Source organism: Protopterus annectens, chromosome 4.part0 (assembly GCF_019279795.1).
Source record: "Protopterus annectens isolate FY-2018-M chromosome 4.part0, PAN1.0, whole genome shotgun sequence".
NCBI lineage: Eukaryota > Metazoa > Chordata > Ceratodontiformes > Protopteridae > Protopterus > Protopterus annectens.
In genome coordinates this window covers 598331689-598358721 of record NC_056733.1, presented here as the reverse complement: position 1 = coordinate 598358721, position 27033 = coordinate 598331689, and the positions used below count along the sequence as shown (strand labels likewise).

General features: G+C 39.1%; 1 protein-coding gene across 8 annotated transcripts in view; it reads right to left on the bottom strand.

Annotated features, from left to right (window-relative positions):
- NCOR2 (nuclear receptor corepressor 2) overlaps nucleotides 1-27033 on the bottom strand; it is a 3277114-nt gene that overhangs the window by 288597 nt on the left and 2961484 nt on the right. For 7 of the 8 annotated variants that reach the window (XM_044068530.1, XM_044068534.1, XM_044068532.1 and 4 more), the window contains one exon: nucleotides 4139-4671. In XM_044068530.1, coding sequence (XP_043924465.1) covers nucleotides 4139-4671 — 533 coding nt within the window. The remainder of the gene's footprint in view (nucleotides 1-4138; nucleotides 4672-27033) is intronic. The other variant, XM_044068533.1, reaches the window with a different exon arrangement.

Genomic DNA, 27033 nt, shown 5'->3' with positions numbered 1-27033 from the left:
TGAACAAGAAATTTCTAGACGGAAGTGAAAAAGAGTAGACATTTGCAATAATAAAGAAAAGCAATTTACGTATATATATATAGTTAGCAAAGAGCACTGTCAGATTTTATTAGGTACATGTTTTTCATGTAAAATATTTTGAGGAAATATATTTATTGGGCATGAAAAGACAGATAGAAGTTGGATGTAAAGGTAATAGATTGTGGTCTATGTGATACATGGACAGAGCCAAGAACTTGTGAGATGGGCCTTAAGTGAGTTTTTGAATAGAGTGGTGCTAGCTGCAGAAGTCACAGATGGGGGGAGATTATTCCAAGTTTTGGCTATAGTGTGTGAAAAGAGAGATTTTCCTGCTGTATTATTTGCTGAGGTAATAGTGAGGAGTGACTTGTTGGATGAGCGGAGTGGACGATTTGGAGTGTGGTGGGTCAGTAGATGCCTTAATGCAGGAATTTTATCGGGTTGTTTTAGGATGTTATATGATAGAACAAGTTGGTGATATAGTAGCAACTGTTGCAGTTCTAGCCATTGAAGTTGTCTGAGAGGTATGCAGTGATGGGTTCTAAATGGGGTGTTTTTGGCAAACTTGGCAATTCTGTTATAACAGGACTCAAGTTTGTCTAGGTCAGATTTCCTAATGTGAGTGAGAATTGGGGCTGCATACAGTAGTGTAGATAGGAGATGGGTTTGAGCTAGGGTGACTTTAGCTTGATTAGTTAGAAAGTTCTTTTGCCTGTATAAGGAACCCATTTTTGTGCACCTTGTTTATAGTTTGAGAGATGTGGATGTTGAAGTGGAGGTTGTTGTCTATTTCAATGCCAAGGAGCTTGGTGTGAGGGGAGGGAGAGATGATAGTACCATTGGCGGAGGAGATGGAGAAGACAGGAGTTGTTTTTGATTTGTTTGGGGTAAAAAGTAGTAGTTTGGTTTTATTAGGATTTAGGATAAGTTGTATGTTAGTTATCCATCTTTCTACTGAGGTGAAGGACTCTTGGGTGAGGTGCTGTAGGGAGGTCAGGGATGGAGCTGAGCATATAAGGGTGGAATCATCTGCATACTGGATTAGTGAGGCATGCAGGCTACTTTTGTATAGGTTATTGGTAAATATTGAGAAGAGAAGAGGTCCTAGTATGGAGCCTTGGGGTACACCAATGGTGGTTGGGAGCAGAGATGATAAAGCTCCTTGCCACTGGACAGCTTGTTGTCGTTCTGATAGGTAGCTTTTAAACCAAGCAATAGTGTTTGGGGTGAAGGCTAGGGAGGTGAGGGTATTTATTAGTATGGAGTGAGAGACCATATCAAAAGCTTTGGAAAGGTCAAGGAATATGGCTGATACGAATCTTTTGTTATTCCTGTGTTGGTTAACTAGGTCTGTGAAGGAGAGTAGGGAAGGGGGTGTGATAGCAATGTAGTCCTACTTTTTATATTCTCGTGGGTAGGGCCCCCAAAATGCTAGCACCAGCCCTGTGTGCATGGAGTGGAGATACAAATTTTTGTGTGTTACAATTTTCTTGAAAACAAACCACTTTCATTTTAACTTAGAATTAGGAATGAACTTTTTCTTTTTTATGCTGCTACATCCCACAAGAAAGCATGTAAGTTTCAAGGCCAAAAAGTAGTTCAAGGCCTGTATTATGCAACAAACTACAGGAAAGTGAAGTAGTAGCACAGCAGGGACTACTGGCCAACAAGTTACTAAAGTTACTTTGGATCACATGTTCAGGAAAATGGCTAGAGGCATGATATGGGGGCAGCAACTTTACAGCAACCAATAAAAAATGAAAAAGGAATGTCAAAAGTCACTGTTTCCTTTTCCCTAATGCCAGAAAATAAACAAATACAAGACAAATGGGACTCCATTATAAACTGTATCACAACAACTAACATTAAGTTCCTTTGTCTTGTGGAACAAGTTAAAGGAAATTTGCAACACTTGAAGGCGTACTGTCTAATGACCTTGTGTCAGTGACATTGTTTGACAAGAGAACTGTAATAATGGCTTTTGCAGTCCCACGTGAATAAACCAAAGCGCTCTGAATCTCCCTCATGTTACTCACCTTGGTACACAGCCAGTCAAAGCAAGGAAAATGATGCCGTCGTCTGTATTTCTATAAAGACTGGCCCATTCTCCTCTGATGTCTCACACATCACACAGACAGTGGGGAAACTTATGGTGCTTGGTGCTGATCAAAGAATTTGGAGGCATCAAATGCCTTTATGGAATTTACTACAGAAAAGATTGGCTGACAGCTTTTATAATCTTAATTTGTCAACTACTGTAACACATTTTATATGGCTGCCTGTGTCTTTCCGTTATGTTAATCTTATTATTTTGCATAACAGGAGGACTCTAGCCTATCACACTGTGTACTCAATTTTTGTCTTATTATTTAAATGCGTAACTTACTAACTGCTGTCTATTTGCTGTCCATTATTGATGGCAGATTGATTTCCTATGTGCAATACCTTTGGAATGCTGTGGCCAGATTCCAAAAAGAGTTGCTCTCAGTACTTACCTCTGTGTAAGGATCTCTGTGTAAGGCCCATCTATAAACAGGCATACACCGGGGGCCAAATTCTAAAAGACCTGCTCTCAGTGTAAGTGATCACTTAAACTAACAGCAAGTCTTTTGGAATCGGGCCTTTGATTTCATTTGATTTACATCTGTTCTCCCTGGGATGAGCCTGAAGACATTCCACTCGGGTCACTTTTTGGAATCAGGCTTTTGATGTCATTTGATTTATATCTGTTCTCCCCGGGGTGAGCCTGTAGACATTCCACTTGGACCACTTTCCTACAAAGGTTAACAAATAAAAACGCACACAGATACATGGACTTTTAGATTCTGCAGAACATTGTATCTACGGCTGCCTTAAACTTAAAAAGAATTTGCTGGGTACAGAATCTCTGGAAAATGACAAATTACAATATTGTTTTTTTTTTTTTTTTTTTTTTTTTCAATTACTGATAAGGAAGGAAAAATAAGCAGGAGGACCTTCCTTGATTTTTGTTTCATTTTTTTTTTCTAATTTTAGTGCACTGCATATAAGTTAGAACCTTCCCCAGCTATTGCTGACTATAAGTATTGGTGGTTCTTGGTTTTAGGCTGTATAATACAGTGGTATCTCTTACAGATGGAGTCAGCTAATTTTAGCTATCTCTAATTGTAGTCCTGCAACAAAACGTGCATTCCATGATAAGGTTACTTTGCCCAAGGATGATTTCATTTTTACACACTCAGTTTTTCTGTGTGTGATCTCTAATGTTTACTGCAAATTAAATTAAAAATAAGATTAAACATATATTTCAGGCCACATTAAAAACATCATCCAAAAATGCTCACTCATGATAATACAGAACTGAAAAACAACTCGTCATCCAATCCATTGTGTTAGATGGATGAAGTTTTCTACTGCAATCAAAAACAACCAAAAGAGACAGAAAACAGACGAGTTAAAAAAACCTAAGCAGATCAGGACACTCCACAGCTGTTACTGGGCACCACTGCAGCTTTCATTACAGTGCCTTTGGAAAGAATGGGGCAATAAGAAAGACCAGAAATATGACACGTGTTTCCATTAAATTTCCATTAAGGCTAGAGCAGCAGACTCCGGAGAGAAATATGTCTCTGTTGCTTAGAAACATCTGTCACAATTCTGGCCTTTCATTTATGAAATAGTCCCACACAATACAGTAAAATTATATTAAAACTAAATGTTCTACCATATTAAGTACTTTTGCTTAGTAAGAAGTTTCTGGTCATGAACGAGTCCAAAGTTAACAGAAGAGCCAACTGCTTCAAAGTGACATCCTTCATATGCCTGCTTTGGGCAATGTACACAGAAAGCAGTCCAGCTGCCTTAGCCACTCTGATGTCGTATTATGTCTCAAAACAGTTTAATACAGACCACATGAACCTCTAATTACATGGGAATCAAACAGCATATTATGTGTACTGGATGAGCCCAATGAAGCAAAAATTCAAAGGCACCAGAAAAAAAAAATGATTTGGGATACAAATGATTTTTTTTTTAAAAATCAGGAAGCTGAAGCCAAACACCGAAACATGCAGTTAACAAAACACCTCCCCCTAAAAAATGGCCACAAACTTGAATCACCCTTCCCTAAAAGTCTTACCATGACTAGCAGAGTCGGTATTTAGAGGGCCTCTTTCTAGCTTCCCTTTATCGCATGAAATTTGACGCATGATAATAGACTCTATGAAGTTGGCCGCTGTCATGGTAGTCTTACCGAGTGCTCGAAGTTCCTGTTCCTGCACAGAAATGGGTTTGCTAAGATTCTTTTCTCTACTGTGATGTTCACTGGCTGAAGTTGCTGGCAAATCCAGGAACTGGTAACGGTGGATCTTCCCCTGTCCAGAGCTACTGTGGTGAGCAGGACTTGGTGCTGGTGATGGCATTGTTTTATGGTCCATAGTTTTGGCAGGCGAAGCTCCAATGTCTCCAGCTACCCCACCTGGAAGCTTTGGCATGAAAGCATTGTCAGTTCTAGGACGCTCTGCCTTGAAGTCCCGTATAAGTGGCATGCCTTTCCCCTGTAAAGTAACAGGGTCAGTCGTGCAGTGGTACGACTCCATTCCACTCCCAGTCCGCTGCATTGTGGAGGTAAATATTGATGATCTTCCAGGTGACACTGCTGATGAAGTACACCTTTAAAATGAGAAAAAAAACTAAGTATAGTTTAATACTTGACAAATATAAACAATTATTTTATAACATTTAAAATCTAAAAATGCCCCCACCCACTGGAACAGAAAAGAACACTACAGTTTTGTAAATAAACTTGACATAACAGTAGATGTTTGATTGATCACTGCTTCTGTTGACTTGGCTATATGGATTATATCCTGCAAAGGATATAACAGCCTGCCAGCTTCCAAAGCTTCAAGTCACATTCTATGTGCTCAAACCATTAGGCAGCTTGGGCTGAGCTGCCTAAAAAGACAGGTCTCAGCACAAAGTCCTTCACAGCTTTTATGTCAACTGTTGTAGGGAAGCTTAGCTTTGAGAGCACCTAGCTAGGAATAAAAAAAAACTATATGTACACACACACACACACACACACACACACACACAGACACACACACACACACACACACACACACACACACAGACACACACACACACACACACACACACACACACACACAGACACACAGACACACAGACACACTGGAAAAATAATACATTGACAAAAACTAAGGGGAATGGAGGGACAAAGCGACTACTGCAGCACTGACCATTCAAACATCTACAGTTATGTTAAGTTTACCTACACGAATGAAAAAGCCAATCAGGAATTCAAGTAAAACGCACCTCAAAAAGGTAATGTAATAAGAAAGCAACAAACTGAGTAGCGTAAAAGTTTAATAAAACAACAAAGCTTTCAGGTCAAAAAACCCTTCATCAGTGCTGACATCATATCCTACTACAATCCAGTTTAAATAGTTACAAGTACATCACAACCAACAGCATCCATTATTTTATCTTGTTGTTGTTGTTTGTCTTTTCGGCTTTTTCCCGGTTAGGGTTCGGCACAGCGGAACTCTGGTCCGCTAATCATTGGCAGTAGATTTTTATGATGCTGAGTTGCCAGCCCGATGCCCAACCTTCAACGAAGGCATGCCCATTTACACATGTCTTTCGAACGCCACTTGACTGCTATTTTACCTTAAAGAGGTAAAAAGCTTTTTATAACATAAAATAATAAAAATACTAGTACAACATTTATAAATAAAGGCAAGGTCAATGTAAACAATTCTGTCTATATTTAAAAACAGATTTTAAAGATATCATCTGGTTTAAGCCAGGTATTTGATCTGCAGATAACAGAATAATCCATTTATAGTCCCTCAGTTCTAACTTATTGTTTATGCCTCCCCGTTTGTTGGTTTTATCAACAATATCTATAACCTTAAAATAAAGCTTTGTGTTGAATCAGTTTCATGTATATGTTTGGCTAAAGCATTCGTCAATACTTTATATCTAATATTAGAATTATGCTCAATTATTCTGACTTTTAGCCTTCTATTTGACTTGCCTACATAGAAACTGGTACATTGTTTACATGTAGCCAAATAGACAATATTAGTTGAATTGCATGTGGCAGCACATTTAAAATCAAACCTCCTTCTGGTTTGTGTGCAAAAATAATTTGTGTCCTTATCAATAAGGTTACAGCAACAACAGTTATGGCATGGAAAAGTACCAGATTTGCTGATTCTCACAGAATTACAATGTTCCTTAAAATCTTTATAACACAACTGTTGTTTAAGGTTCATACTGTTTCTATAAGCAAATCTAGGTGTGAAACCAATAATCTGTCTTAATTCCAGTAGAGCTTGTAGTACAGGCCAATTATCAGAAATTATTTTCTGTAAGTGTGGAGTGGTTCTATTATACGTTGTTACATACCGTAAATATGTGTAGAAATCAGGAGTAGATGGTATTTCCTCAGAATTCTCATTTCTATCTCTAAAATAAGGGTTTGCACCATTCTCACATAACACAACAACTTTATCATAATGTGAAGAGAGCATACTAGCATCATAACCTCTGTCTAGGAAAAGTTGTATCATTTCATGAGTTTATTGTTGAAAAGAGGCAGTATCAGTATTGAGCCTGCTTAAACGTATCATCTGTGATTTAACTATTCCTTTAAAGACATGAGGGGCATGCATGCTTTTCTTATGTAAGTACTTGTTAGCATGTATTGTTTTTAATATACAGAAGTACGCATACTGATGCCATCATAATGTAATGTTATGTCTAGAAAATTAATCCTTTCCAGTGAGCAAACCATAGAAAATTCCAGAAATTTAGTACTTCTATTCAGATATTCAATATACTCATCTAGTTCATTCCTGCTGCCTTTCCAAATAAAAAACACATCGTCCACAAAGCGTTTAAAAAAAACAGACCTTATTAGATAAATGTACATTACTATTAAAAACTGTTTCACATTCTCAATTGTTCAGAACCAATGTTGCATTAAAGTGTTAGCCACCGAAGTACCCACTTCTACCCCAGATACCTGGTGGTAATACTTATTATTAAATGTAAAAATGTTATTTTCTAGGACAACCTCCAATAGTTCACATATGATTTCAATCTGGCATCCTGGCAATATTCCCTTTTCACATAACAACTTTTCTAGATGTAACATTACATTATGATGGCATCAATATGCATACTTCTGTATATAAAAAACAATACATGCTAACAAGTACTTATATAAGAAAAGCATGCATGCCCCTCATGTCTTTAAAGGAATAGTTAAATCACAGATGATACGTTTAAGCAGGCTCAATACTGATACTGCCTCTTTTCAACAACAAACTCATGAAATTATACAACTTTTCCTAGACAGAGGTTATGATGCTAGTATGCTCTCTTCACATTACAATGAAGTTGTTGTGTTACATGAGAACGGTGCAAGCCCTTATTTTAGGGACAGAAATGAGAATTCTGAGGAAATACCATCTACTCCTGATGTCTACACATATTTACGGTATGTAACAACGTATAATAGAACCACTCCACACATACAGAAAATAATTTCTGATAATTGGCCTATAATACAAGCTCTACCGGAATTAAGACAGATTATTGGTTTCACACCTAGTAATCTATCTTAATTCCGGTAGAGCTTGTATTATAGGCCAATTATCAGAAATTATTTTCTGTATGTGTGGAGTGGTTGGTTTTACATCTAGGCCTCACAGCAAGAGGTTCTCCGGTTCGATTCTCGGCTGGGGTGCCTTCTGTGCGGAGTCTGCATGTCCTCCCTGTGGTCGCATGGGTTTCCTCCGGGTGCTCCGGTTTCCTCCCACATCCCAAAGACATGCAATAGGTGGATTTGACACTCTAAATTGGCCCTAGGTGTGAGTGTGTGCGTGTGTGTGCCTTCTGTGGAAGGTTGGGCGCCGGGATGGCAACTCAACACCGTAAAACTCCACTGCCAATCATGAGCGGACAGATGATCCGCTATGGCGACCCTTAACCAGGATAAGCCAAAAGAAGAAGAAGATTGGTTTCACACCTAGATTTGCTTATAGAAACAGTATGAACCTTAAACAGTTATGTTATGAAGACTTTAAGGAACATTCTAATTCTGTGAGAATCAGTAAATCTGGTACTTTTCCACGTCATAACTGTTGTCAAATTATTTTTGCACGCAAACCGGAAGGTTTGATTTTAAATGTGCTGGAATATGCAATTCAACTAACATTGTCTATTTGTCTACATGTAAACAATGTACCAGTTTCTAAATAGGCAAGTCAAACAGAAGGCTAAAAGACAAATAATTGAGCATAATTCTGATATTAGATGTAAAATATTTACAAATGCTTTAGCCAAACATATGCAAGAAACTGGATCAACACATAGCTTTATTTTTCTTTATTTTTAAGGTTATAGTTATGATGTCTCCACCAAGTGATTTATCTTCTGACAAATCCCCAAACTGGGATATGAAAAGACAATAGGTGTTGGTGCTGGCACCAACGAGACTTTAGATACTACTGTATCCCTCTCAAGTGAAGTCTTGCCAAGGTATCATGAGAATCGTAGATGCCATGAGACCCAAAATTCTCTGCATTCCCTTTCAGAGACCAAAGTCTGAGTGGAAAAGCTAGAAATAGATCTAGATATAAAATATTTTGCTTGTTTTTGAACTGAGGTGTCTAACAGACACCCCAGGAACACAATCTTATGTGATGGAGTCAAAAATACTTTTGAATGTTCCCTTGGAACCCCAGCTTGTGTAAGAGATCTCTCACCCCAGAGAGAGACTCCTGACCCTTTGAAAAAAGACTCTAAAAAGATAGCCTCTATTCATCTGATATTCCTTTAACATTCTATCAAGTTTATTGACTTTTCTTTACTTATAGTATCGCATTCCAAGTCTGCATTGTGGAAAAATAAAAGTTATGTACTCAACATAACTCTGCACCTGTGTTGCCTGTTTCACCCTTCCTCAACTGATGAATCTCAGATCTGTCCTCAGCCATTTCATTAGACTTGAGGCTCTGTAGCCTGAGCTCCTCCCCATACCCATAATCTTCTTCTTCTCCTTAGTTACCTCAGCTCATGTTTGCCCTCTATTCAGCTATCCAATATGTGTCAAAGTATCACTATTACCACCCCCTGAAAAAAGGAAAAAACAACTACAGCCAAAGATAAAACAATAGAAAGAATACACTGGAGCTCCGTAGCAAGACTGGCAGGGTAAAACCCCTCAGGACATACTAGGAGATTATGAAATAGGAAAGGGGCTGGTGGGTATAAAGTTGAGGAACAACGGAAACAGACAACACAGATGTAGAGTTATGGTGAGTACATAACTTTACTATCTGATGCTGTCTTTGTTGCCCAACCCTCAACTGATAGGGCAGAGTCCACAGCTAAAGTAACCCAAGTGGTCCTCAAGGAAGGATTTTTCACGGTACAGATGAGCCAAATGGTGCCCTACTCCTACATAAAATGTCAAGTTTGTAATGAGTTACAAAGGTGTGAATATTGGACCATGTAGCAGCTGTACAAATGTCATCTACAGAAGCTCTGGGCCAAAAAGCAGATGATTTGGTCATACATCTGGTGGAATGGTCCTCAGCTGATCTGGGCAATAACAATCCTTTACTCTTGTAGACATAAACAATGCAATCAGTGAGATATTTAGCCAAGGTTACTTTTGATATTCCTTTGCCCAACTTATTCTTGGAAGACGAAACAAACAGTTGTTCTGAGTTTCTGAAATATTAAGTTCTGTAAATATAGAATCTAAGTTGCCTATGAGCACCCAAAAAGTATAGCATGTATTCTCCCTTACTGGAAAAATTAGGAAAGAAGGCTGGTAGACTGAATGACTACATAAGATTTGTCTTGGACACAACCTTAGGCAGATAAGAAGAGTTAGTTCAAAGGGATACTTTGTCCTTAAGAAAAATCAGGTAAGGTGGCTGAAGAAAGTACCTGGAGTTCTGATACCTGTCTGGCTGATGTAATCGTGACCTGAGAAAGGGATTCCCTGGACAAAAACTTTAATTCTGCCTTGGCTGAAGGCTTGAGGAGGTTGGGTCAAAGCCTGAAGAAGTATTGTTAAATTCTACTGAGGAGTGAGGTCCTTAACGGTCAAAGTAAAAAGGTACCTTTAAGAAAAGGGTCTACATTACATACACGAAAATTCAAAATGTTGAACACTCACATGAGTGTAAATGCAAAAATTTGAAATCGCATTGTGGACCCCACATTAAATATATATTCCAACTCTGAGATCGCACTACAGTGAGGAAAAGGCAAATATTCCAATCCTCACTGTACTGCGATCCAAAAAAATAAACATCGACTTCCTGCATTTACGCTCATGTGAGTGTTCGACATTTTGACCTTTTTGTCACTCTAAAGTAGACCCTAAGAAAAGCCTAACATAAATCTCAGAGAGTCCAAAGAAAAATTGTTTTCGCCTAAGTGAAAATTAAGAAATGGCAGCAAGTTGCACTTTAATTGTTGACTAACTATTTCCATTATTGAAAATGGAAGAGAGGAAGTCAAGAACAGCTGGAAAAGTTGCTGAATAGGGATCGGTCTCCTGTGGATCTACAGAGCACATCCAATCATCCTTCCATAACAGTCGTAGAATGGACTGTATTGTGACCATCTGGAACTTTGAGTGCTTCACAAACTGATTTAAATTGCTGATATCCAAAATCAGTCTTGGGCCCCCTGTCTTTTTTGGCACAAAAATAATCCTGAGTAGAGTTTGGATCTTTCTTGGTTGGGGGGGGGGTGCACTTGGATAACTCTTTTTCTCAACAACTTTTCTATTTCTATGGCTGCTGCTTTCCTCCGACTAGGTGGAGCTTTGTGAATTCTTTTGTTTTGTTTTTAGGATAAAAGGGAAAATATGTAATAACTTCTGGATATTATTCTTTGCACAAAGGTATCTTTTCTAATGGCTATCAGGCTTCTGGGTGTAAATATAAGCACACCCAGACTGCCTCCAGAGTTCAGTAGTCGGGTAACCTTTCAGGGGTGCTGAAAGGGCTTCTCAGAAAAAGGACAGCTAAATCCCTGATTCTGATGGCCACCTCTGCCATGGGGGTGGCACCTTCCATCAGAGTTTCCCCCTCTGGCACAAGGGGATCTGTCTCCATAGAAGTCCTGGGAAGAACTTTGCATCTTTCTGAACTACATCATTCTGCCACCTACTGGTTCCTGGAGAAAGTCCTTTGAGGCGTAGAAAAACAGATTTCCATGGCAGATAATGTCTTCCTATCGTGTTCGCTCCTCAAGAGAGTCTTCTTCACCTTAGGTCCACACAAGGTGGATCCATCAAAGAGGGCACTGATGAATGAAGACTTGAAGGGCTCCACAAAATCACAAAGGTGCATCCAGGTATGCCTTCTTACAGCAATTTCTAAACCCGCAGCTCTCAAGGCTCCCTCAGTTTCTTGGAATCATTCAATAGGGACTGAAGGGCAGCCAGTTGCAAAGATAAAGTCTTCTTGCCAAAAGGCTATTGGAAAACTGTTTGATCAATTCACTCTGAAATGTCATAACATTTGCCAAATAATTCAGTGACCTGAAGACAAAGGTTACTGAAGTGTAATCACGCTTCCCAAATCTACCAATGCCCTGGACTCTCTGTTAGCGGGATGGACAGAAGAGCTCCATTCCACAAGCTTTCTTAGTGGCTGCTGCAACCATCACAGCATCCATTAGAGACCCTTGCCCAAATGAGCCCTATCATTGGGAATGTATATGTCTGACCCTTTGGGAATAGGCTATGTGACATCCAGATCCTTCCAAGCCCAGTGGGAGATAAGTTCTACCATCTTGTCTGCCAGGGGTACTATCAAAGTCATAGCTGAACTGGCTCTAAAAGCCTTGAGAAACACTTGACTCACCTTTCTGTCTCAGAAGTTCGAGTATTTTACTGAAAGAAACATCCTTAAGGGATAACCTGGGAAGATCCTGCCCTTTCAACAAAGTCAGTGTCTTCGGTTAGCAACTCTTAAGGAGAGTCTGTGTCCTCTTACACGTATGCTTTTCAGAGGACTCAGAAGTGCCAGCAAAGTCCTGAATTAGGACAGTCTCCTGAATTGACCAGACTGGCTGTACTGATGAGACAGGATGAAAAGACCCAGCATCTACAGCAGACAGAGGAGAATGAAGTGGACCCGAGGTGGGCAACATGGAGAAAACTTTCTCCATTACGTCAAAGGCAAAAGTCTGGACTGGACAGGATCTGTAGATGCCGGTCTTGAACAGAACTTAATTCCCCCAGGCTCCAGCCCTAGCAAAGGGGCCGGAGTTGAGCTGCCTAGCACTAAGGCTCCAAAAACACTGGATGTCGAACCTAACCCCCCCAGAACTTGTGCCAATGCTGCAGCTCTGAGACCCTTCCAGGTCCAAAAGAGTCAGAGCTGTAGAGTATCGGGTCAGGCCTTCGGATCTGACACAGTCAAGCTTGGAAGTCCCGGGTCCAAAGTCTCCAAAACCACAGGATGGATTGAAGTAGGAATCAAAGGTTGGGGGTTGTACAGGAGTTGGGCTCACAGATCTGATGGGAGATGTAGCAACAATAACCCCAACTGAACCTGGGCTCTGAGAACATTTCTCATCATCCTGTCCACATCTTCTTCTCTTAGGCTCCTAGATAACCTGAGGGAGGAGGCTGTTGAAGGTGAATGAGATGCCCTTCAACGAGTGTCCTGCAGGAATGAAGAGTGCATCTTGAAGTCAATGGCCCCAGAGAGAATTTAGATGTATCTTGAGGTGACTTAAATTTTGCTTTGGTCAGATACAAGGATCTGAGTATTCCAATTTTGTTGGGGTCAGACCTGAAGAGGAAAGGTTTTCAATAGTTTCTCAGGTACAGCTGATCTCAAAGAAGTTGAAGGAAGACAGTGATCAAAGGAACACTCCCTCAATTCTTTACTTTTGTCTGCATCATCTCCCAAAGATGATTTTAGAAGATGGAGCTCCAGAGGCAGAGGAAGAAGATGAAGGATGTAAGAATCAACTTACTTTTCTATTCCACTAGAGCACTATGGTTAAAGCTAGCACACATTTCACAATCTGTATTTAAGTATCCCACCCGAGGAAGTATTTATCAAGGGGTCTAGTGAAAAGGAGTGTGTAGAATCTCCCTAGTCGTCCGGCTTTACTATTACTGGAAAAGACTACAGAAAAGGATTTAAGGGAGCATTTTTCTCATAAACAATATGAATCTAAGAATGCAGACATTAATGAAAGGAATCTGTTCCAGGAATCATCTAGTACCAAAACGTTTAGAATTATGAAGACATATAAGGGAGGAGGATTACTCATTATGAATATGGTTGATTATGAAAGGAGAATGCTTATTATTTTACAGTGAAGTAATAAATACATTAATGTCTCTAAATGTGAGGTTAATATAGCCTGCAATAAAATAGACTTTTTGTTATGGGACAATTTTACACCTGTTGTTTTGGATAAGCAGCGTTATGAATCTCTAAATGTAGACCATCGTTTAGTTCCTGCTGTATTTGGTATCCTAAAAGTCAATTAAGTCTACAGAAAATGCTTCTTTACAGCTGATTGTGGCAGCTAACAGTTCAAACACTCATCCTTTTGCTGTACTGACTGATAAGTTAAAACAGTTATTTAATACAAGATTTTTGAGGAACATAAAGCCTGCTTTACATTCTGAAAATTTAATTTTTATTACTTATATATATACATATATATATATGCACATGCATACATTTATTATGGACTTCTTTGTTATACCACATCAGATGGGACAGTACTGGTTTGAAGAAGCTTTGAAACTTATGAATCTATTAATAGTCAGGAAATTAAGTTATGAAGGGAATTTATGGAGATTATTCTTTCTAATAATTATTTTTATTTTGAATGTGATTTTCCAACAAATCCAAGGAGTGGCAAAACAGGCAGCACATGCCCCCGTTTATGCAAATATCATCCTATGGACTTGGGGGAAAAACATTTCCAATTTCATTCACTATATTCTAATACCTGGAGTGTGTATACTACATCCATTGAAGACTTCTGTATTTTCTGGTATAAACCTAAGGAACATCTCTTAGAATTTATAGAACTATATCACAAACATTGTTATTTCCATAAAATGTACATATAACACAGAATGGATGAATTATTTGGATACTGAAACAATAAAGGACAATAAAAATAAAAAAAAACAGTCTGACTTGTTAAACTGTCCTTTGTTTTGGGGGAGGATTCTGCCTTCATGTGGAACCCCTTGCCATTACTTCTTAAATGATTGTTTACCAGCATTTTGCTGACACTGTTTATTTCTTGCTAAAGTTGGATGAAGTGGTAGGAATCCCTTGGAAAATTTGGAAGAGGAGGGATGAAAAAACTGAAAGACTCCATGAATCAGCTTAGGGACCAAAAAGTACAGTTGTGTAAAATTTTACCATAACAGTAGATGCCCTTCTCTTCACTGTTGCAGCACTCCAAACAGAAAGGATCTACCACTCAGGGCAGTCCAACACTCGGCCATTATACAAAAGCCTAATGATCTTGTATGCTCCACATGTCACAACTATGCTTCCTGCACAGAACGTAGGGCATAAAGGGGACATACCCAGAACTGAATTGCCCCAGAAGACAACAGTCTCCAAAGGACAAAGGAGTCCATGCACATCCAGAAGGGAAAAAAGCAGAAGAAAAAGGGGAAACTCTCAGCCAGAAAGGAATCTAAAACAAAAAAAACAGAACAAACAAGAGGGAGCTGGAGGGAGTGAATACTGAAACAGTGAAGAGAAGGACATCTACTGTTAGAGTAAGATTTTATATAACTGTACTATGTCCTTCTATATCACTGTTGCAGTATTCTAAACAGAAGGCAGCGTAAAAGAGCTCAAGAAACAAAATGGGAGGAGGAAGGCTGACAGGATCCCTCAACAAACCCATATAAAATGGTTTCAGCAAAACCTGATCTGGTCCTAGAAACTAATTCCAACTTAAAATGCTGAATAAAAATATGCACTGAAGACCAAGTAGCAGCTTCAAGGATGGAAATGGTGTCCAACCCCTTGAAGAAGGTGCCAAAAGAGGCAATAGCAATAGTGGAATGAGCTGTAACAGAAGTAGACAGAGGTTTACCATGAAAAAGTATAACATAAGGAAATGTCCTTAGATTTCCAGAAGAAGATGGTTTGCTTAGAAACAGCCAAACCCAAAGTCCTGGGATAAAAGGAAACAAAAAGCTGGTCAGCTTTATAAATGGCCTTAGTTTTATCCAAATAGTACTCGAGCTGTCTGCATACATCCAAGTTATGCAGGACCCTCTCACTAGCAGACTAAGGATAAGGGAAAAAGGAAGGGAGTTGTACCAACCGATTCAAGGACAACTCATTTACTACCTTGGACATAAAAGAAGGATTAGTGCAAAGGGACACCCTGTCCCTGTGAAAAACCAAAAAAGAAGGAATGGCCATAAAGGCCAAGAACTCAGAAACTCTCCGAGCAGAAGTAAGAGTTAGCAACAAAATATTCTTCCTGGTACAATGCTGCAAAGAAGCAGAATACACAGGCTTAAAAGGAGCCTGAGTCAATTTTTCCAAAACAAAACTAAGGTCCCAAGGAGGAGGAATAGATTTCCTTGGAAGCCTAATATGCACTACGGCTTTAAGAATATGTCTGACATCTAAACGAGAAGCGAAAGGAGGATTCAAAGGCAGAATGGCTAACAAATGGGCCTTCACAGAAGAATAGGCCAGACCAGACCGGAGCAATTCACATAAATAAGACAGGACCAGAGGGACCCCCCACTGAAAAAAGGGTCCTGGTTATGAGCATGGCACTAGACAGAAAATCTTTTCCATTTGGACATATAATATTTTCTGGTAGACTGTTTCCTTGACCCCTGTAAAACCCTGAGTAAGTCCTCAGAAAACAGGTGCCTGAAAGGGATCAAAACTCTATCAACCACAGTGTCAATTGAAGGATGGACAAGTGAGGATGGATGAGAGACCCACTAATGGACAACGTCCAGAAATACATCTCTGTGATGCATCCATTTATGAGCCTGTGTTTTGGACCTCCTCAGTGAGTCAGCCACTAAACTGTGCTCTGAAGAAATATATACTGCCTGAAGAGTTAACTGATAACTGACAGCCACCTCCAAAGTCTGAACAGCCATCCTGCACAGGACGTATGATTTTATGCCTCCCTGCTTGTTGACATAGATATCATTGTAGCGTTGGCTGTATATACCTTCAAGGACCTGCAGAGAGCAATGGGGTGAAAAGTCTGAAAGGCAAGAATCAGAGCTCTCATCTCTCTGATGTTGATATGGTATGACTTCTGATGGGGGAGCCAGAGACCCTGAACTTTCAGCTGACCAAAAGAAGCCCCACACTCCATATCTGAGGCATTGGTGAATGGTTCTTGAGACAGTACTGGAGGCTGAAATGGATGGCCTAGTTTGAAAGTGAACTGTTGAATCCACCACTTGAATTCCTTCTTTATACACGAAAGGAAAGGTACACTGAAATCCAGAGAGTGACAATGCTACAGCCAAACTGACTTGAGGTACCAGTGAATGTTCTGCATAAGCAGTCAGGCAAGAGAGAGCATTTGAACAGAAGAGGCCATGAATCCCAGGGCCCAAAGAAACTCCCTGGCTGACATGGCAGTGAGTGGAAGAGGAGACCTGAAAGAAGGCTGTCAATGACAAAACTTTTGGAGGTGGACGAGAGACTAACATTGGCACTGTCTGAATCATGCATCTGAGATACACATGATCCTGAAGGGAGTTAGGATGGACTTTTGGAAGCTGATAGTGAACCCCAGACTCTGAAGAAGAGAGATGGTGAACTCCAGGTCCTGTAGCAGGCAAGTGGAAGAAGGCACCTGAAGCAAGAAGTCATCTAGATAACGAAAAATCTGAATGCCTTGATGCCTGCAGAAAGCAATCACAGTAGCTAGGCATTTTGTGAATACCCTTGGAGCAGTAGAGAGGCCAAAGTGCAAAGCAGAGAACTGAAAAAGAAGACACAGAAAAATGTAAAAACTTCCTGGAAGAGGGAGAATAGGGATATGAAGGTAAGCATCTTTCAGATCCAAAGACACCTGAAAAACTTGGGAGCAGTAAAAGAGGAAACAGAGTTTGAAGAGTAAGCATCTGAAAAGAAGGGACCTTGAGAAAGGTGTTGAGCAAGGAGAGATCCAAAATAGATCTCCAAGTGCCCTCCTTTTGAGGAACCAGGAACATCCTGGAATAAAAATCCTTTCTCACTTGGGAAGGGGGGACAGGTTGAATGGTTCCTTGGTTTATCCGGGACCCTAGAACTTCCAGGAAATGAGGAAACTGCTCTAGAGGAGATTGAGGAATCCTTGAAAAAGGAGGGAGAGACTTCTATAACATGAAGTAAACCTGACAGACGACTGAAAGAACCAAAAAATCTGAAGTGATGAGACACCAATTTGGAAGACAAAGGGAAACTGAAGGAACAAAGAAAGCTGGCCTAAGAGAAGGGAGGGTGAATTGTCAAAGAGAAGCAGGCTTATCAGATAAAGGAGGCTTCTGGCCCACAGAAATGTGAGAAGCCTTAGCAGAGGGGGTCTGCCTACCACTCTTACTACCCTTGGAGGCCTGGTGGGATTACTTGCGAGCAAAAGCAGATCTAGAAGGATAATTCTTCTGGAACTTAGGGATAGGAGAGACAAAATATGTTTAAGGTCTTTCAAGGTTTTGCCTTTCTCTTGAACAGACTTAAACAGGTAAGTAGCAGCACTCCCAGGAAGATGTTTGCTATCCAAAGGAGCATCCAACAACTTGGCTTTAATGTCCTCAGGCACAGACTGGAGATGAAGCCAAGAATAATGCCTCATGGTAGACTCAAAAACTGCAGCCCTAGAAAAGGCATCAGCAGCATCATATCTACAATTAATAGAGTGGTGAGGTACTTGAGAAGCAGAACCTAAAACAGATATGGCAGAGGATTTGCCTTCAGAATCAGGGAGGTCAGCAATAACCTGACTAGCCTAAGCAATTAATGCCAGAATGTACTTGGTCATGTAGGTCTGGTAATTAACAGCCCTAAAGGCCAAATTAGAAGCAGAAGCAGTGTAAACTTTCTTACCAATCCTCTCCATTGTCCTACTATCCTTATCAGAAGGCAAAAGTTTGAAAGAGGGCAAAAGCTTAGAAGGTCTGTCAGAAGAGACGGACACCACAGCAGGAACAGCAGAATGACATTTAAATAAAAACTGACAATCCTCAGGAACCTTACAGAACCTATCAAGTTTCTTAGGAGCAAGAGGCTGAGAATCAAGAGACTTAGAAGCAGCGAAGAAAGTATCTAACAAGGCAGCCAACACAGGAGGAACTGACCATGGTTTAGGAGTATCCACCTGATGCAGCTCATAATATCTTCCTGAATATCAGACATTTGAGAAGAATTTGAGAAGAATCCCATTTAAAGGATTCCATCATCCTAGCAACTGTGTCCCAAAAGACAATTCCTCAAAGACTCAGGGCTAAAAGACTCCTCCTCATCAGAATCACAAGCCAAAGATGAAGTCATCTGTGAAGAGTAGGACAAAGACCCCTCATCAGGAACTGAATCCACATCTGAGGAATCCAGTTTCCCAAACTGTTTAGAAGGGGTAGAGGCCCAAGGAGGAGCAGGTACTGAAACCCCTTGAGGAGGCTTTAGGGCCATCATCAAGGCAGAAAACAAGCCCTGAATGAACTCTTCCCATTCCCTTTCAGGATCCTTAGCACAGACCGAATAATGCTTCATTTTTTGTTTTTTCTTGGAAGGGACTTTATCCCTAACAAATACTGGAGGTTCCGACCCTTGGTGAGACTCAGTAAGAGAACCCATAATTTCCTCCCTGACCAGTATCTGCGGAATCCTTCTAGACCCTCTGAGATGATCAAACCCAGCTGCCCCTCGATGTCTGGAGCAGACACGTGCAAAGCCTCACAGGACATGCAAAAAGACGGACCCATGCTGGTCTCCGCTGGGGTCACCACTGAAGAATCCGATGTAGATGCTGAACAACCAACACGGCTATTACCTGCTTCTAGAGGGACATCCAGTGGAGGCTGGACAGCTAAAGAATCTGGCCGAGTCTTCTTGGCCTTCTTCTTACCTAGTGGCAGTATCTCAGGGTTAAAGAATTCTACCATGGTACCCTGGGCTAACTGTTTAAGCTGCTGGTTTTTAAGATAAATGGATAAGGAAGACAAATGGCTTCTAAGTGTCTTAGGCACAAATGCCTTACAGATACCCCTCATCCTGTCCTCAGTCATCCCTCATACAGTATGCAGATGACTCCACTCTCATCACCAGTGCTGACAACCCCTCTGAACTACTCACCCTAACTCAAACCTCTTTTAATCTAACTGAAACTTGGCTTACTAATAACCAACTTATACTAAAGCCTAAAATGACAAAACTCCTCCTATTCCTACCCAAATCTCTCTACCACCTTAAATCCTCATTTACCATCTCTTCACTAAACAACACTATTACCACACCTGAATCCCACACAAAACTTCTTGGGAGTGATCACTGACGACTAGCTGAAACTCGACCTCCATGTACACCACTGTATTAAGAAAACCCACCAAAAGCTCGGCCTACTTTATAGAAACAAAAGGTTTTTACCCCAAGCTCCAGAATTTCAATTGGCGAGGCTCACTTCTACCTAGCCTCTTCTACAGCTCTCAAATCCGTACTAACTTGCAGTCTTCCCTACAATCAAAACTCAAAACAACATACAACAAAGCAGCCAAATTTGCAGCCAACCACCCTCCAAAATCACACCACTGTCTTGCTCCTCACTCAGCTGGCTAGAGTTTCACAACCAACTTTTAATTTACTCAACTCCTCTTCATTCACACTATCCTAAACAATCCCTCTTCTTGTCCTAGCGTAGTCTCTCTTGTCTCAATATATAACCTGCCATGCACCCTTAGAAGCTCTGACCAATATCTCTTACTAATTCATAAACCAAAAAATTCATTTGGATAAAACCTATACGGCTACCTTCCAGCTCTATCTTGGACTAAGCTTCCCACCGTCATTAGAAGTGTCACTCATGGTCATGAATTCAAGACAGCTCTCAGAAATTACCTTTTCAGTACCTGGAGATGTCTCTGCAACCATCCCACCTGAAATCTTCCCTTCCTTCTCTCATCCTCTCCTTTTTCCCCTCCCTAACTTTCTTTCCTTCTTCCTCCTCCTGTTTCCCACTATCCAGCTATGTCTTCTATCATCTTGTATATTTCTATTATAATCTATTTTCTGCACTTCTTTGGCAGCCTGCTCCTTTACACCTCCGCAACACTTACTACTTAATCTGAATTGCATCTTTTTCCAAGATCTCTAACACATTCCGCATCCTGACATATTTCCTCATCATTTTGTAATTAACTTTTACTGTTGTTTTCTTATTTCATTTACTCCTGATACTTCTTTAATATTTGGACCACTGATACTCTGAATTTATTTACTTGTATATTTTGTACTCTGAATTCTGTAGTTATCAAAATTTTTATTGTGAATTTATCGTATTTGTATAATTTGTATTGTGGAGCTTTTCTCCCCGGGCTTTTGCTGAAAAATGATGCAAGTTCAGTCAGACTATCCCGGTCAAAAAATGTTAAATAAATAACTAAATAAATAAATAAATGCTACAAGGGGTACGGTCATGGAAACCACCCAAACAAAAAAGACACTGTTCGTGATGATCCTTATCGGAAATTTGCCTCCCACACCGACATTCTTCCTTCTTGGATGACATGAACTCTAGTTAGCAAAATAAAATACAAGACCAAGAAAAGAAAAAAAAAAAAACAACTCCAGTGGGCAACTAATTATCTGGCAGCTTGGTATTCAGTACAGCAACAAGGCATTCAGACAAACTAGCAATAATGGTGTATGAACTGGCAAGACAGAAGTTCTAGTTAGTTGCTTCTGTATGTCCCTTTTATGCCCTATGTTCTGTGCGGGGAGCATAGCCTAGGTGTGACGTATGGTGCATACAGGATCATTAGGCTATTGTATATTGGCCGAACATCGGGTTGCCCTGGGCAGAAGATCCAATCTGTTTAGAATACTGCAACAACGATATAGAAGGACATTTATATTTCTATCTAAAGGAGAATTTAAAATCTCACTTTTTCACCTTTTGGGTAGTTTTGAGAATGCAGCCAGGTGAACCTCCTCAAAAGAGTACTAGTGGCCATAGCCCTGGTAGAAGCATCAACATCATCATACACATAACCTTTACACTGTGACCTATGAACTGGAAGAAACTAAACCATTTAAGGGAGATTTTTACCTCACAAGAAGAAACTGCGACAAACACTCTTCATACTTTTATAATTAGTCAGAATAAAGTTTAACATACGATACTAACTATTCACAATTTTTTTTCACAAAATCTCTTTATTTCAATTTTCTTTTTTCAAATAATAACAATACGGTAACTCAAAAACACAAATAAACAATACAAATACCTATCTAAAGAAAACAGACAACAATCTCATTCCAAGAAAATTACATATATATATATATATATATATATATATATATATATATATATATATGTACGAAGAAATAACCAACCTCTCTCTCAAAGTTAACCAGCAGCCAGAATCCAACAAATAGTATAATAAAAAGAGCAGGTTAACACCACGATGAGTAAAAACGAACCTTTATTGACCAAAAATGAGCGCTTTCGCGTGCCCACAGACTGCACGCTTCTTCAGATGAGTATAACATCAGAATAAAGACATTCTCTATTTATACAAAAGTTCAGGGTGATACAAAAAAGACTAAGTAATAACAGAAGAGGGGATAATTTTAATAATCTGGAAAATTTAGAACTTGATTGGATTTTCAGATTTCGCGCACAGCAATTTCCTGGCCTAAATAGTTATATTAGTATCAGATCATCTTTGAAAAAGCGTAAATATCATTAATTTTATGAAAATAGTTATATAAATTGATGTATATATTTGCATTCAGTAAATATATATATATCTGCATATCCATTTTTTGGTTTATTATAATAAGATATGAATTAATAAAACAGCTTATATTTCTTAACAACTTTTTTAGGCTAATACACATTATAAATGTTTCTATAAATTCATGAATATATAAATATACATATATATTTTTATACATTGTTATTGGATTTTAATATATTTAGTTTACTTATTTATTTATGAATATATATATTTTAATATATATCCTCTCTGCAATTACTTAAATATTTAAATATTAATTCTATTACATTTTTTTACATTTTTTACATGATGACCAACATTATTATAGTTCCTGTATAAAAAGCTACTTATATTGATAATCATTTTGATGGACCATAATATAAATTATATAGCTAGTAAAAATAAAATTAAAAATAGCTTATGAATTTAATATTAATATTATTAATTTGTCACTGGTCTAATATTTATTATATGTACATGCATATTTTCTTTTCTTTTAAATTCACATCTTAATCATATATTATGATTAGATGTTTTGGACATTTACTGGTATTTATTTATTTATTTATTTATTCATTATTGCTGCTAATTTTTCCAGTTGTTGTCTACTTTTGATTGCTGCTACTTCATATTGCTGCTATTTTTTCTTTATTTTCTTTATTGCTGCTATTTTTTCTTCATTGCTGCTATTTTTTCTCATTGCTGCTAGTTTTTTATTGCTGCCATTTTTTATTACTGCCATTTTCTTATAGTTGTTAATTTTTAATACCACTACTGTTCTATGCATATCATATTGTTACCAATTGGTTTATATATGTTTACATATTTTAAAAAGTTGGATATGCTGCACTCTTGCTGGTTTTCATTAACAATGAAAGTTCGTTATATTTGAATAATTAAAGATAGATTCACAGTTATTTAATATATCTTCAGACATATTTTTATGACACTTGCCCACTATCTGATGAAATAATTATAATGAAACATAATGAATGATATCATGATATAAAAACTATGTTTACTTTTGTTTTTCGTTTCACATATGGTTATATTTGGCTTTACTGCTTTAAATGAATGAACATTAAAAATGGTATAATTGATTGTTTATTGTTTAATTGGATGAATTAATGGCTTCAGTAATTAATCTTTTTGTATAAATAGAGAATGTCTTTATTCTGATGTTATACTCATCTGAAGAAGCGTGCGGTCTGTGGGCACGCGAAAGCGCTCATTTTTGGTCAATAAAGGTTCGTTTTTACTCATCGTGGTGTTAACCTGCTCTTTTTATTATACTATATATATATATATATATATATATATATATATATATATATATATTTACAATATATACACAAGAAGTCACTACATCATCAAGTAAAGTATGGTTAAATTTCTATTTTTACTTTATATATAGACTATCCCCATTCTAACTATCCCTTATGAGACCAAATGAACATAAAAATTCTCATACTTTAACAATTCACAATTTTGAAAATCAAAGTTGCAGAAGTATACACTTTTTCCCTATACTTATCAATTATTTTATAGTCCTTGTTAGAACGTATTAGGCTGGAATTAACTAAATAATTAGCAGGAGTATGATTATAACTGCTGGATCAGTTTGGGATGAGTGTATAAAAATATAAAAGACTGAGGAACTTTATACAATATATCTGTTTTTTTAGGGGCAGCAAGCTGACTATCATGGAAATTGAAGCCAGTGACATGCATCTTTCAATGCTGACAGCACAGGGTGAACTGGAAAGGTTCTGGTAACTCCATTTGTAACAGGTCATAGTATTTTTTCTGAGGAACTGAGAAACTCGGTGTTCTCCCACTTAAAACCACATTCTGAAAATACTTTTATAGAAAAAGAAACCCCCACAGGAAAAATTAGATATCAGAGGAGAAAACCCTGTATCTGTCCCTTCACCTTCCTGTCCAGATTGAAAATCTTGAATTTCTTCATGAAAAGATGCATGCCTTTTTCTTTTACCAGAAACCACCTTATAAGAATGACCAAAAGCCTGAATTACTGAGAAAGACCTAATAAATTATTCCTGTTCATGGAAATCTGAGCAGGAGCAGATACATGTTTAGTTTCTTTTTTATAGGAAAACTGCAGCCAACAGGGTTGTTAATGGCAGCAGCTTCTCAGGGATAGGCACAACATTCTGACTAAACAAGGAAGACTGCCCTGCTCTCTCTTCAAGGACCGATAAGAGAGGCTCTCCCTTGCCCATTGAGAGGACCTCAACAGCCGCAATGGGCGTGGCTAACCCCCGGTCCATAATGGCTGTAGGTGCTACACTAGAGGGATCCAGGGTAAAAGATGAGCGGTTTCAGGAATTAGGTTTGGCCACAGAACAGTCATCCACCTGTGGCTGAGGCAAAGTTCCAGCCTGCTGTGGAGGCAAAAGCTGTTTGCTTAACTTTTTCTTTTTGTGTCTGGAAAAAGGATCAACCATGGGATCGGTAGTTTGTTCCATAATCGATCCAAAAATGGTGCCTCTTTCCCAGAAAAAACAAGCAGCACAAGCCAGTATAAACTTAACGTTGCAAAAAAGTCATTTTTTTCCAAACAAAACACTGTAAAAATCACTTTAACACACTTTGCCACCACAAAAAGTAAAATAAACACAAATTTTCCACAGAAAAATAGCTTTAAAGTGTTTTTAACAACTTTTAAACTGACAGGAAAAAAGTCTGTTCCTGTGAAGTACACTTAAGTCTCAAGAGAGTCTGTTAAAAGACAAAATACCTTTCCCAACCAGGAAAGTGCTATAAAACAATAAAATATTTAAATGGGAAGTTTTTTCCCCAAATGGAACTTATCTACCCCAGCAATGGAACAACAAAAGCTGACCATCGATCCTTGAAAGCCCATAGAGGTGCTCTGTATTTGACATCAGGAAAGCTCTGAAGGGCTTGGTGCTGAAACCTGTCTTTTTAGGCAGTTTAGGTCAAGTTGCCCTGAAACTTTGGAAGCTGGCTGGCTGTTACATCCTTAGCAGGATATAACCCATATAATTAGGCTACTGCAGAAGTGATCAACATGATGAACACCCATCCTTTAACAGCGTTTCTGCATATTTCAAAAAGATATGAAAAACATTGTGGTATAACATCTAGCCGTAATCTACAAACAAATAATCTGAGAATGGAACACTGCCAGAGACTGCATTTGTAGACACACAGACTAAACACCCGCTCCACCTTTACCACAGGCCTACCAGTGCTGCAGTATCAGCTTTACAGAAACATAGGACATACTCACAGCCTGTACTACCAGGGAAGATGGACTGACAAAACATCAGCCTTAGAACAGATTCTGTTCCTTAAGGAAGATCTTAAACTAGTTATTACTGTTACTATTACTGTAATTAAAATCACTAAACTACCCCTCAGGCTTTTGTAAAGGGTCTCAGCATAGCCCATGGAGAACTTCAGTCCAGATCAAGACTCCTTGATGATGGGCTTAAAGCTGTATAACCACTATAGTCTCTAATGAGGACTTTTGTACGGCTTGTCTTAAAGATACAAGACCTAAAACTACGCCTTGTCATACTTACAAAGCAGGGGCTTTAAAAATGTCTCAACATCTAGAACAAGGGCAATGACATCCATCTGAAACATGTCAAGTGTTCAAGGCACTTCATCAGAGAACCCAAAACTGGTCCTCCTCTAAGATTAGGTTCTAGAGTCTTGGGACAATATGCCCCCTTTTAAGTGGCTTCTGTTTTTCATCAAAAAAGTGCCTGCTCCATGTTTTTCCAGACTAACAAAAGGTGACTTTCAATCACTCTGTGACAAATAGAACTGAAATATAATATGTTGAATAAGGAAAAAGTTGCAGTCAGCTGGCTGTCGGGTGCCAGGATCCGCCACATAACACACGCACATAGGTCACTCCATAACAGGTACAAATATGACTCTGTCATTGTCCATGTTAGTGTGAATGACCTAAGACGTAGCTCCCTGGACTACATGAGAAGAGACATAGAGAAGCTCTCTGATCTTGTAGCCCAGGCAGGTATGACACTAGCAGCATCCTACCATCACCCAGAATGATACTACAGTACAAGCAGAAAATGATTGACTTCAACAATTGGCTAAGTTTCTGGTGTCATTCTAAGGGGATCCAGTATCTGCCTGGGAAGACATGATTGACAGACCTCGATGCTTTGCCAGAGATGGCCTGCACCTGTCACCCCAGGGATTCTGGATACTGGCCAAGGATCTTGCCACCTCTACAGTGCCTTTTTTAGGCAATGTCCTAAAGACAAAATTACCACCATAACACTTACAAGCAAACAAAATCTGAGGGTTATGCTACTCAAAGCAAGAAGTCTAAATCTCAAAATGCACTCGCTCGTAGCACTCCTTAAAATGGAGAACATTGACATCTGTGCAGTGACCGAGACCTGGTTCAAGGCTCCGGACAGCACTCCAGCACTTCCAGGCTATAACTCATACCGCACCTTTCGGCCCCTAAACTTGGACTGAAGCACTAAAGGCGGCGGTGTCGCCATATTCATAAAGGATATGCACACCTCCAGACTAGTAGCCCAACATAACGAATCAGAGATACTTCAGGTACAATTAACACTGGGTAAAACTGCAATCCAGGTTGTAGCCTGCTATAGATCCCCCATCATGTCCCAAGACTCCCACTCGAAATTCCTAAACATATTGGAAAATATTAGGGTACAACCCAATACCCTTATACTGGCAGATTTTAACTACCCCTCCATTAACTGGGAAAATTACTCATGTACCAACACACTTGCTCAATGTTTTCTGGAATTCATTAATTCCAGTGCCCTGGACCAACTCATTCTTACCCCCACCAGGGGTAGAAACATCATTGACCTGGTCATTAATAACATGGGAGACTGTTGCTCTACACCAGTAATCAACTCCTCCTTGGTCAGACCTGACCACAGGCTAATCACCATGGATATCCACATCCCACACTCATCCCCCTAAAGGAAACCACC